We start from the raw sequence: 12,386 nt of genomic DNA on the forward strand, positions 1-12,386 counted from the left end.
CGTCCCCGAGGATGGGGGTCGCAGAATGGGAACCCAAATTGAGGCATGCATTCTGAGGAACCCATGGGTATTCCCCACCACCACCCCTGTCTCCCTTGGAAAGTCCAGGGCAGGTTGGGCTTCCAGGACCCTATCCTCCCTCTCCCTCTCCCTCTCGTTCTGGCTCGCCTGTGTCCAGCCACACCTCCAGGCATGGGTGCCAGTCGGCCACAGAGCCCACCCCCCACGCCAGGCTGGTGCGGAAGGGGACTCAGTAGTACCTGAGGTGTGTGCCCAGACCACAGGCTCCGAGCCTCGGGAGCCTCTTACCCAGGGCGAGAAGGTTCTGGTAGTTCTCCAGCATCACGTCCCGGTACAGGGCCCTCTGAGGAGAGTCCAGCTGCCCCCACTCCTCCTGGGTGAAGTCTACGGCCACATCCCTGAAAGTCACCGATCCCTGGGATGACACACATTCTCAGTCACCCAGGGCGGGAGGGATTCCGACTGGGTTCCTGCTTCCAAGGGAATTAGGGTTAACCTTGGTGACCTTCTCCCAAGCCTGGAAGGTTGTGCTTAGACGCCATCTGTCATACAGTCCCACGTACACACCACAGCTGGGCCAGGAATCGCCATCTGGACCCAGCTTTCTGGACCCGAAGGGCCCGGCTAACTGGGCAGCCCCTGTGCCTGCCACGACGGACAGAAAGCTCCTGTGAGGAGTTCTGGGTAAGAATGTCAAACTCAGAGAACTTGAAAGAATAACACAAAGAACCCAGAAACCCCATGCAAATCTCACCGCTGCCAAAGGCCCTGACCCTAAGGAAGCAAACCCTGTGCTTATCAGCAAGTTCCGAGCCTGAGACCAAAGGAGCCATTCCATGTCCGTCCTGCCTGCCCCTCCCTCCTTCCTGCTGACCTCTGCTCCCTGCCCTCCCCAGGCACATACAGGGAGGAACTGGACTGTCTGGCACCAGGGCAGGAACTCAGGGGGGGCTCTCACCCAGATGGGGTGCTCACAGGGGTCATTGTTCCTGTGCTGGGACCTCCCCTGTCGCAGGGCTGACTGGCAGCCATATCTGAGTCTCAACCAGCCTGGAGCACACTGTTTGCTCCGCCCTGGGGATTCCCGGAATCCTGCCCCATCCAATCTGCAGCCCCATCCAAGCTGTTTGCAGCAGCTTTTCCATATGAATGTCCTGTCCTGGCTCAGACTTCAGACTTTGCCAAAAATCTCTCAAACAGGCTGCAGCTGGTGACAGTGTGCCCCAAACCCATGAATCAAAGGCCCACAACCAGCACTAGCACGAGCCAAGCCTGCCTTGCTTCACAGCTGGGCCTCGCCTCCTGCACAGCAGCTCTCCCACTGTCTTTGCAGCTGGTCCTCACAGCCGATTGGCCTGGAGGTCAACTCCTCCCAGAGACACCAACAGCAGTCAAGGCTCAACTACAAGACTGTGCACACAGCCCACACAGAGGCACCCTAGAGCAGCTGTTGCCAACCTTTCAGACCTCACGGTCCACCAACCGTGGACCACTGGTTGGTGACCACTGCCCTAGAGTGCCCAGCTCAGGTGACAGGAGGCTGAGACAAAAAGCTAAAGGAGTTCATCACCCCCAAACTAGTATTATGTGAAATGCTGAAGAGAGGAGGAGTAGGAAGAGGAGGAGGGGGAGGAGGGAGGAGGGAGAGGAGGAAATAAATATGAACAATAAAATGGCAACAAGTACTTATCTATCAATAATCAAATCTAAAAATCAAAGTAAATGAACAAGAAATCTAATGAGCAAAATAAACTGGTGAATAAAATAGAATCAGAGGCATGGAAGCATGGAACAGACTGACGAATCTCAGAGGGAAGTGGGGAGAAGGAGGTGAGAAGAGATTAACCAAAGATCTTACCTATGGACACAGTCAATAGGGTGGTGAAGGCCTGGGGCAGGAACCGGGTGGAGGGGGGCAAAGGGAAGGAAAAAAGGGGGACATCTGTAATACTCTCAACAATAAAGACGTAAAAAAATAAAATAAAAAATTAGCCTGCTATATTTGGTCATACATTTAAGTAACTCACCCCTAATGCCTTGGCAGGGCCAGACCAAATGATTTTGAGAGCCTTATATGGCCCATGGGCCAGATGTTCCCCACACCTGGCCTAAGCTAAGAGAATTGTCCTTTCTGTTCAGCAGGTCAGAGTCCCCTTTAATACAAAACACACACACACACACACACACACACACACACACACACACAAACCTGGTGATCCTGGAACATGTGCTGTACTTCCTCTGCCTTCTGGAAGCTGAGGGTCACGTGCAGCTGGGAACTGTGCACTTAGCAGCCCCACATGAGCATCTCATCAGGCTGGCTTGAGGGTTAAATGTCCCAAGTGCAGCATTGACAGATTACTGGTTTTATTACCAGACTCATTAAGTCAAGAGAAGAGATACAAACACCCCAGGAGATGGTGGCCTGGGGTCAGGTGTCAATGGCACCATTTCCCCACTACACCCCCTTCTCTGCTCCCCCTGACGGAAGTCCATCCCTGCCCACAAGGACGGGGTATCCTCTCCTTGACCATCTCCATGCACAACCCTCCTGTCCACATTGCTCTCTCGCGCTGTTTTCTTCACCTGAAAACACTCTCCAACACCCTCAAAAGCACAAACGAGCCCAGCTGGCGTGGCTCAGTGGTTGAGCGTCGACCTATGAACATACAGGTCACGTTTCAATTCCCAGTCAGGGCACGTGCCTGCGTTGCAGGCTTGATCCCTACCGTGGTGCGTGCAGGAGGCAACCAATCAATTCTCTTTCATCATTGATGTTTATTATCTCTCTTCCTTCCTCTCTGAAATCAATAAAAATATTTTTTTTTTAAAAAGCAAAAATGAAATGCTCTATTTCGCCCCCACATCCATCAACTGTGAAATAGCCACCTACTATGTGCACCCTCAGTTGTACTGGGGATATAGTAGGCAGGACCACCCATTGCTCTAAGACCTCATGGTGCAGGGCCCAGAAGTCATAAAGAACTAAGAATAGTAAGGTCAAGGAGGGGACTGGCTTCCAGTGGTCAGGGGCTGGGAGGTGGTATCTGGGGGGAGCAGGCAGTATGAAAGGATAGCCTGCAGCACCCCGTGGCTTGTGCCTGAGAAGCCAGGAGCAGAATGGGTGGCTGGGGTGGGTGCCAGCGGCTTCCAGTGGGGAGCATGGGGACCTGACCCAGCACAGTGACCCCAAGTTAAAGTTTGCCACACTCTCCGTCCCGTCCCGGGACCACGCCTGCACCTTCCCCTTTCCATTCCCTCTCTCTTCCACCCCCACCCCCAGCCCCAGGCACTTTACCATTAGCTTCCTCACTCCCAAGCTCCAAGGGCCCTTCCTTTACCTCTATAATTTGTTTCCTAAACCCACTTCTTCTAGGAATTACTTTTTCTACCTCTGTGATTTACCCAATTTACTCTTACAGTTGGGTTCTTGGCTCTAAATTCTTTCCTAGCCAGAACCCAAGTACCGAGGTTGTTGAACCCAGGTTTGGTCTGGCTCCACCGGTTAAACACCTAGTACCATTCCCGCTGCCTTCAACGTAATGATGCCACGACCCAGGACCCAGATTCTTACTGTGACTCGGATTGTTCCATTGTTTCAGTTCCAGAGAAGCAACAAAACCATCCAAGGCTGATGGCAGGACCAGCTGCATTGAATAATGACCCCCTGCCCTGGTGCCCGCCAACCAATCAGTGCAGGCCACAACCCTGACAGGACACACGTGGAAAACTGCTGACCAGCATTCTATTAAGATCTTGGCGGGGGTGGGGGGCCTTCCTGAGCCACACGGGATTGGCTGCCTCCTGCAGGGCCCCTACTAGGGATCCAGTCCAGACCAGGAATCGAACCGTGACCTCCTGGTCGATGCTCAACCACTGAGCCACACTGGCCAGGCCGGAGGATTCCTTTCTTTTGTTAATCCTCACCCCAGGATAAGAGTGGAAGGGAGGGGGGAAACAGAGAGAGAAACATCCCCTAGGCACCCCGATCAGAACCAGGGCTGGGGATTTAGCCTGCAACAGAGGTACATTCGAACCCGGGACCCTTCAGTACGCAGGCCCAGGCGCTACCCACTGCGTAATCCGGCTCGGGCGGATTCCTTTGAAGTTACGTTCCACTCACCCAGGCAGGAAGAGAACCCCCTCGCTCAGGCCCCGCCTCCACCCGCACTCCCCGCGCCCGCCCATTAACGCCACGCCCCTTAGGTCGCGCCCGTTTCCATGGCGACGCGGCACTAGGCCGGGGCTGCCCGGCCACCGAGGGGAGGAGCAGCGGCAGCAGCTGCGGCGACATGAACACAACAGGGGCGGCGGCCGGGCAGCCGCCCCCCAGCTCGGAGACCCCGAGCTCCCGGAGCGCACAGCGCCCGCGCCATCGCCCATCCGCGGCCCTCCACCACCTGGGGCATCAGGCGGCGCAGCTCGGGGTCGGCGAGGCGCAGAAGCGGGTACTGGACCTGGAGAAGAGCCTGCAGTTCCTGCAGCAGCAGCACTCGGAGACGCTAGTCAAACTCCACGAGGAGATTGATCACCTGAAGCGGGAGAACAAGGGTGAGTGCAGGTGGCGGCCGGGACACCGCGCCCCCCGCGGTGGGACCGGAGAGACAAGAAGACCCGCCTCCCTGGTACTTATCCCCAGCACCGAAGCAGTACATGGACTCTAGAACACGCAGGTTTAGGGAGGACTCAGGGCAGCAAGTCCACCCGGGTCCTACCGCGGGGCTCAGGCTCCCTACCCCAGACCAGTCCCCCCCGCAACCCCCCTCCAGTCATGGGTCTGTCTTCATAGAAGGTGGCCTCCTGGTCAACTGCCCATCTGGCAGGGCGGGTGTGGCTGCATCATTTCCCACAGTCACCCTGTCAGCCTTCTTTTCTGCAGGCAGGGCCAGGCCCACCTCATTTTTAAAACTTTTAAAAAGTAAAACATACCCTCAAAAGTAGCTCAGTGAACTTTCACACACGAAGCACACCCAGATCAAGGGCAGACATGCTGGCCCAGTAGGATCCCTGGGCTCCATCCAGCCTCTCCCCAGACATCTGGGACCCTGTGCCCTTGTGTCTCCTCAGGGCAGACCCACTTCCTAATTTTACACCCCTCGAGGCTCCTCATCCCCCTGAAGCAGAACTTGAGGCCTCCACCATGGGACCCTGCCCCTCTCTCTGGCCTTCCTCACACTTTAGCTCTCCATGTCTTCTTGAGTCTCGCCCCAGTTCCTCCCTGATACCAGCCGTGCCTTGGGCACTTGGTTGTAGCACTGACTACATCTGCTCATCCATGGCCAGGGGCTCCTGGAAAGCTGGGTCATCCCGACTCATCCCTCTACCCTTGGAACCAAGCCCCCCACCTGGCAGAGGGTGCCCTGTAGACGTCATGGATGAAGGGTGGGATTTTGGGTGAGACTCTCTGCAGGGCTTTGGCTCAGGGAACAGCCAGAGGCATTCCCAGCCCTAAGGAGCCCAAGGCAAAGTCTTGGCCCATGGGGCAGGGTCCCTGAGGCCTCTTGGGGACTCAGCGGAGAGAGGGTGGGCAGGACAGGGCAAGCCAAGCTTCTCTCAAATGGCTGTGGCTTTGAAAATGACGAGAACATGTGCTTGCTTCCAGAGCTCCATTACAAGCTAATAATGAACCAGAAGTCAATTAAGAAAGGTAAGACTGAGGCCCTCAGTGCCCGATGGGAAGTGACCACTGTCAAGAGCAGCCCCTCTAAACTGCCTGTGCCCACCCAGCTGCTCTGGCCCACGCACTGTCCTAGTGGTGAGGGGTCCTGGAGGATCCGGACAGACACCGCTGTACCCAGCCATGGTCTGGGTGACAAGCACAGAAGGTGCTGCTCTCAGGGAGCCCAAGGCCTGAAATCTGAACAGTAGGGTCAGTGGGCAGAACAGCTGCTGGTGGGGGTGCCAAGCCTGCCCCTGCCTTCCCCAGCCTCACTGCCTTGGTGAGCTCTTTTACTTGGCTGCTGCTCTGGCCTACTCCTGTGTTCCTCTGAAATGCTGGGGAGCCCAGCCCAGCCCTGTGGCTCTGGCCTCTCACTCCCTGGGATGGCAGGGATCCTCCCTACCATCTCAGAAGCAACTGTGGGGTCTGGGAGAAGAAAGTGCAGGACACAGAGACCTGTAGCCACTTGTCCAAAGTCCTCCCTCATCTGAGGCACATTGACTCTACCTGTCCCCCAGCCCAGCCCAGCCCAGCCCAGACTGCTTTGGGCTTGTTCTCCCCACTAACATTTGGGGCCAGGCCTGACACTGAGCGGTGAGTGGTGCCAGCCTGGAGTGCTCCAGTCTGGGGGGCGGGGGTGCCCAAGGCTCTTTCTTCTTGGGGGACACAGAGAATGGGATATGGGGGCCTGACTTTAGTGCGCAGAGCAGCTCCAGTAAGCTGTCCTAGACACACAGTGACGCCCATTTAGCGGCCCCAGTTCTGCAGTGTGTGTGTGTGTTGGGGGGGCGGGGGTCCCCAAAGGGACATCAGGAGAGGTTGTATGCCTTCAGGACCTGCCTACTTCTACGGCCCCAAGCCCTCCCCCTTTGTGGCCTTGGCTCCCTCAGGCACTGGCTAGATCAGGGGCTGCCTCACCAGAACATCGGGGAGGGCTCTGCATGAATGCCCGGGCCCAGGGCCTGCAAGGCCAGGAGGCGGGTGCAGGAGGGCCCGGCCTCTTGCTGTGCAGAAGCTGCTGGGGAAAGTGGAACATAAGCTTCCTTGCTGCCATCCTGGGTTGAACCCTGCATGTTCGTCCACAGGTAGCATCACCAATTCCAACTTTCAGGCCGTCAAGCCCATTCCAAACTCAGTGATGTCAGGTGAGCCTGCCAGCACCCTCAGTGTGCTTGGGGGGGAGGGCAAGTGCCCCACTGTTAGGCAGCCCGGGGGGTGGGGAGATGGTGCCTTTGCCAGGCCCCAAGAACCTGAGGGTTAAGGGGCAACAAAAGGGAGCCAAGGAGGGTGTGGTGCGCTGAAACCACCAGAAGGGGGCTGAGCTGGATGGGACTGGGCTGTGGGTCAGCCGGAGGGAGGGAGGCTGCAGAAACAGTGATGGCAGCGAGGCCCACAAGGCCCCACAGCAGGCCCACCTGGAGCCAGTGGTGGGCAGACGCTGACGGCCTCTCTGAGTGTCTTCCAGAAACAGGGTGGGGAGCTGGCTGCCCGGCTGGTAGTGTCCCTGCTAAGCAGGCAGGACGCAGGTCCGATGGCCCCAGCGCCCTTTGCAGCACCGAGAGCCTCTTCTCCCTACGCTGCCTCCTGAGAGGCAGGCATGCTGATCGGGATCCGCCCCGGCTCTAAGTTGGACCCAGGCAGGCCATGGATCTTGTTCTGGGAACGTAAACCTGGGGGCTGGATCAGGACCTCTCATTCAGTTTCATTTTGTCCCAAGTGGGGTTCTGCTTTAGTCAGGGCCACCCCATCCCCAGCGTTTTCGGAAGCCTGGGAAGAGACTGGCCCTGTTTCAGGAGTCAGAGCGTTCAGGAGGCTCCGCCCACAGGCTTCATGCTCAGACCCTCATTCCTGTTTTCCAGCAGGAAGCTCTGCTACCATCTCCCCTTTACCAGGAGGAAACTGAGGCAGGGGGCGGGGGCTCCTTGGGCACACACAGCTGGTCCTGGAGGACTTGGGCACAAATGCTTGATGTCTGCAGTAATTGGCCCTGTCTGGGTCTGACCTGTAGCCAGCTCTCAAAACAAGGCCAGGCCTCAGCCCAGCTCCAAGAAGACAGACTCAAAAACGGATGCTTCCCAGAAGACGGACCTGGAAGAGAAGACTTCGGCTGCTGCCCTGCTTCACAGCAGCAAGTTGGACAAAGCCTCTGTGGCACAGAGGCCTTCCAGGTAAGGCATTTAGAAGGTTCACACCCTGGAACCAGCCCATTGCTTTGCCTTCCAAATGGGCTGGCCTCCAGCATGAACTAAGCTGGGGGTCCTACAGGGCCCCTGTGCTGACCTGAGCCCACCAGAGGGGCCAGCAGCAGCCCCTAAACCATTTACTCAAATTTGACCTCCAAACTCACTTGGCCATTGGAAGGCACAGTCAGCAGGACACCCCAGGTTTTGGAACTTCCCTGGAAAGCAGCAGGGAGTCTGTACTTTGCACCAGAAAAGGGACCCCATTGTCCCCCAGGTAGTACAGCCAGCAGGACAGGCTCCTGCTTCCCTCTGCACAGTCCTTAGATTCCCTCTTGACCAGTTCTACCAAGTTTGGGGTCAGGACAGCGTGAACCACGCATGTGCACCTGGTCACTGGGGAGGAAGAGATGGGCCCAGATCACTGGCCCCAGAGACCCCGGTGCAGGCGCCCTGGTCAGCAGAAGGCAGCCAGGCCACCTCTGGCTGCTGCACTGACTGTTTCAGAGATGAAGTGGAGACCTTTAATCCAGACGCCACCTGGGTGGCAGGCAGCCAGCACAAGAGCAAGCAGGTGATGGGGGTGCCCCGCCTGATGAACCTGCCCCCCCACTTGCGCAAACCCACCTCACTCCAGCAGTGTGAAGTGGTCATCCGCCAGCTGTGGAATGCCAACCTCCTGCAGGCCCAAGAGGTGAGGCTCGGGTGGTGGGGCGCAGCCCTGGCGGCTCTGCAGCCTTGGCCGCTATGCCTTCTCCCTGTCTTCCAGCTGCAGCATCTCAAGTCTCTCCTGGAAAGGACCCAGAAGTCATCCCAGGCTGCCTCCGAGGAGGCGGCCCCGAGCTCTCCTAAGTGAGTGCGCAGTGTGGCTCTTGCCCCAACACAGAAGGGGCTGGTGGTGCAGGGCTCACTGCGTCTTCTTCCTTCCCCAGTGACCAGGAAGCTATGCAGCTCTCCAAGGTCCCCACCAAGGGTGTCTCTAGGAAATGGTGAGTCCAGGGGCACAGGATGGGTGGCACCTGCAAGGAGAAGGGGGCGGGGCACCGCAGAGAGGAGGTCCTGGCTCTGCTGCCCACCCTCTGCCCCCGCCAGCCTGATCCTGAGCCCGATTCCCGTGTCAGAGCGCGCCATCCTGCCCGCACTGAAGCAGACCCTGAAGAATAACTTTGCAGAGCGGCAGAAACGGCTGCAGGTGGTGCAGAGCCGGCGGCTGCACCGCTCCGTGCTCTGAGCGCCTGCCCTGAGCAGCCTGCACCGCGGTCCCGGCCAGGCCCAGGTCACAGCTGGGGACACTCACCCTCTCTAGGCAGCATTCCAAAAAAAAAAAATTTCCACATAAACCAAACTCACAGCAGATAAAGTCCTTGGTCTGAGAACTGAAAAACGTTTATTTTCTTGCTCAGTATTTTGCTATTCTGCATTTACACAAGAGCGTGTTAAAAGTATTACTTCACCTGTTGAAGAATAAAGCTTGTTTCTCCCAGTCCTGAGTCTAGTCCCTCGCTGGCTGTCAGGCGCTGCTGCCCTGGGAGGCCCCCAGCTCTGTGCCCTATAATGGGGAGCGGGGGAGAGGGCGCTGGCGGCCGCCCTAGAAACAAGCTTCGTGTGCACCCCTTACTGGATTCAGGGCCTTTCCTGCCGGAGCTGCCTTCTGGGCACAGGCACTTGGGTCTGCTTGACCAGACACTCCTCAGGGCAAGACGATGTCCACCTACCTTGGCAACATCTGTGCCCACACTGACATCGGCGATGAGCCACACTGCTGAGCCCAGCGTCCTCTGTGAAGGGCCACAGTCAAGGCCCCAGGAGAATGGTCCTCTGCAGGGTGCTGGGCCTACCCCGTGATGTCCCCACCCCGAGGGCCTCACATCTACCCCTCAATCGCCAGAACAGCAGCTTCCTCTTACATCTCGTGGGTGTTTCTCAGGGCTAATCTCTGCCTCCTCCAGCTTCAGGGAACAGGGACTTTGCCAGAAACCTGGAGGTGAACCAGGACGAGGCATTGACAGTCAGATGAGGGTGAACTGAGGTCTGGGTATCCATGGCCATCTCCAAGGTGGGGGACCTGGCTCAGCCCTGACAACACCCCTCACTGAATAGTAGGCTCTGGACTCACAGGGGTGGGGTGGGGCATAGTGACAAATTCATGACAAACACAGGAATAATAAATTTATTGTAAGAACCACAGAAGGTAGAGTAGTGCACATACAAAAGGGGGAACCTCTGAACCAGAGGGCTGGCTGATGCTTCACCAGGGAGCCCTCCCGCTCCAGAGTGGCTCTGAGGATACCAGGTCCAGAGGATGGCACCCTGACCCAAAAGTGAGCCCAGCTAGTGCACATGGTGCCAGGGACAGGCTTCCCCCAGAATGCTCTGTTCCCCAGGACCCCCAGTGCTGAGCAGGCCCCAGGACTTGAAGGGAACATGCCGTGAGGTGGGAGGTCCAGCTGGTAGTTGTGACTTGCAACTATCCACAGGCCAGACTTCCTTTGAGACACACTGGTGCCCCTGGACGCGGGAGCCTCCCTACGGCAGGCCCCATGTGAACCCAACACTGAGCAGAGAATTCTGTGTGTCTTCAGGGTTTCCTACAGAAACGGGGGGAGTGTTTTCTGGCACACACACCAGGGCTGTAGCAAGGCCCTGACTTCTCCCTGGGAGTCAGGGAGGACAGGGGCCCTGCAGGTGCCAAAGGGACAGCAGCTTGAGGAGCGCAGGCCTGGGGCGTGTCTGCCACTCCTACCACAGAGGACTCCAGAGCCCGTCCCGTCTGGTACCTGTCCCGTCCGGTTCAAGTGTGGGGAACGCTTGGTAGGTCCCCAAGGCAGAAGATAAGAGCAGGAAAGCTAACCTAAGCCCAGGCTCTCTAGGGAGCCAACACCTAGAAGGGTCCGACACAAGGTGTGTGTCCTCTGTGGCCCCAACAAGGCTGCCAGCTGACCCGTGGTCCCTGGTGGGCTGGCAGCCCGAGACGCAGCAGTGGTGGTGGCTAGGCAGCCGAGAGGCAGGCCTGGTGGATGCTCTCCGCCCAGGTGTTGAGCAGGGCTGTAACTGAGTGCTTGTCGGGGAGCTGCAGCAGCCTCGAGGTCATGCATCGGTGCACCGACTGCAGGAAGGGGTTGGCGTCTGCAACAGAGCAGTGGGTCCTGAGCACTGTGCCCTCCTCCAGGACAACCGGCCCATGCCACTCTTGTGTGGGAACCTGCCCTCAAAGGCAGAGCTGGCGTCTGGGGCACTTCCAGCCACGGCTACCTGGGAGGCCATCGCCCATGCACCGCTGGTGGCTGTCAGGTCTCCCAGGCCCAGTGTCACTGGACAACTGCAACATGAGTGGACTTAGAACCCAGGCTTTCCCTCAGGGATGGCCTCAGGGCTCTAGTCCTGGTCCTCTGTGTGCCAGGTCTGAGCCTCATGGGGACTCATCAACGAAGCCCTCTGGGCCTCTGAGCGCCATGTCACCCAGATGGTTCCCCTGAGCCCAAGCTCCTGTCTGCCCCCCAGGCCAGGGGGAGCGCAGGCCCGGGGGCGTGTCTGTGAGCCTGCAGAGGCCCTCAAGGGCCACTAAACAACGGGGCCTGGGTCTGCTCACTCCTCATCTATTGTACACCGAGGCCCTGAAGTTGCAGGACAAAGGGACACAATGGGGGCAGAGACCCTTCCTTCTCCAGTGGCTGCGGGGCAACCTGCTCTTGTCCACAAAGGGGAACCAGAGGAGGAAAGGGAGGGCCTCAGCTTGGGCGGCACATGGAGGAAACCCTGGTTGCTCAGAGCTGACCCTGCCTGCCCTGGGTCCCAGGCAGGGACTCCTCACAGCTGTCCTCTCAGCTCACCCACCGTATTGCCACTGCCGGTCAATCCACAGCGGGCTCTGGGCGGGGTAGTCGGCGGGCACACTGAGCTCCAGGGGTGGCACGCTCGGGAGGTCCTTGTCATCTGCAACACAAGAGGCCGTGCCCATGACCCGCCCACCCTGCCTCACGGCCCTGCTCTGGTGAGGCTGCAAAGCCCGGAGGACACTGGCTCTAGGGCCTCAGGCAAGCAGAGCCCCCCCTGGACAGGAGAGGGGACAGTGCTGGGCTCATGGTCCAGCCTCGGAAGATGTCCTGGGGCCAGGGTGTAAGGATCAAGGAGGACAACGCCGGCAGCTCCTTTGGGCCTGGGGCTGTGGTGTGAGCCTGGGTGTCTGTAGGAGGCTGAGCACAGTGGACAGTCCGGGTTGGGCCAGTTCTGAGGCGAAGCCTGGAAGCTGTGTTCTTAGCACCCCCATGGCTCGGAGAAATGGTGGAGCCCTGGGGCTGGGCTTACTCCTCGCCCGCCCTGCCCTGCCCTCCCCCGTACTCACCCAGCTTGCATATCAGGTGGACGGTGCCGTTGTTACTGCAGTGAGAAGGGTCCAAGTTCACCAGGAACTTGGGGTCTAATCTGGCCACCTCCCCCTGGAGCACGTTGGGGATGCTCTGCCGCTCATCCTCTTCAAGCTTCCGCTTCCGGGTGCACACCACCGGTGCCCTGGAGGAGGCGATCGT

At 58.4% G+C, this 12,386-nt stretch overlaps 2 protein-coding genes across 9 annotated transcripts in view; one reads left to right on the forward strand and one right to left on the reverse strand.

Annotated features, from left to right (window-relative positions):
• The first annotated feature begins 4,278 nt into the window (after window positions 1-4,278).
• Window positions 4,279-9,336, forward strand: CCDC74B (coiled-coil domain containing 74B). 4 transcript variants are annotated; one of them, XM_070400086.1, is made up of 8 exons: window positions 4,279-4,572; window positions 5,624-5,668; window positions 6,766-6,825; window positions 7,689-7,848; window positions 8,368-8,554; window positions 8,630-8,712; window positions 8,793-8,849; window positions 8,953-9,336. In XM_070400086.1, exons 1-8 carry the CDS (start codon window positions 4,314-4,316, stop codon window positions 9,089-9,091), a joined length of 990 nt encoding a protein of 329 aa, XP_070256187.1. In that variant the 5' UTR covers window positions 4,279-4,313; the 3' UTR covers window positions 9,092-9,336. The 4 variants fall into 4 exon arrangements, with proteins under 4 accessions (XP_070256187.1, XP_070256189.1, XP_070256186.1 ...); XM_070400088.1 differs by having other exon boundaries at window positions 8,982-9,058; XM_070400085.1 differs by having other exon boundaries at window positions 8,368-8,712.
• A 676-nt stretch (window positions 9,337-10,012) lies between these two features.
• Window positions 10,013-12,386, reverse strand: part of MED15 (mediator complex subunit 15) — a 62,146-nt gene continuing 59,772 nt past the window's right edge. For all 5 annotated transcript variants that reach the window (XM_070400080.1, XM_070400081.1, XM_070400079.1 and 2 more), the window contains 3 exons: window positions 12,203-12,369; window positions 11,695-11,793; window positions 10,013-10,986 (listed from right to left, as the gene is read on the reverse strand). In XM_070400080.1, coding sequence (XP_070256181.1) covers window positions 10,850-10,986; window positions 11,695-11,793; window positions 12,203-12,369 — 403 coding nt within the window. In that variant the 3' untranslated portion in view covers window positions 10,013-10,849. The remainder of the gene's footprint in view (window positions 10,987-11,694; window positions 11,794-12,202; window positions 12,370-12,386) is intronic.

Source organism: Myotis yumanensis, unplaced genomic scaffold (genome assembly GCF_028538775.1).
Source record: "Myotis yumanensis isolate MYYU_CA2020_CCGP unplaced genomic scaffold, mMyoYum1.0.hap1 SCAF_19, whole genome shotgun sequence".
Lineage (NCBI taxonomy): Eukaryota > Metazoa > Chordata > Mammalia > Chiroptera > Vespertilionidae > Myotis > Myotis yumanensis.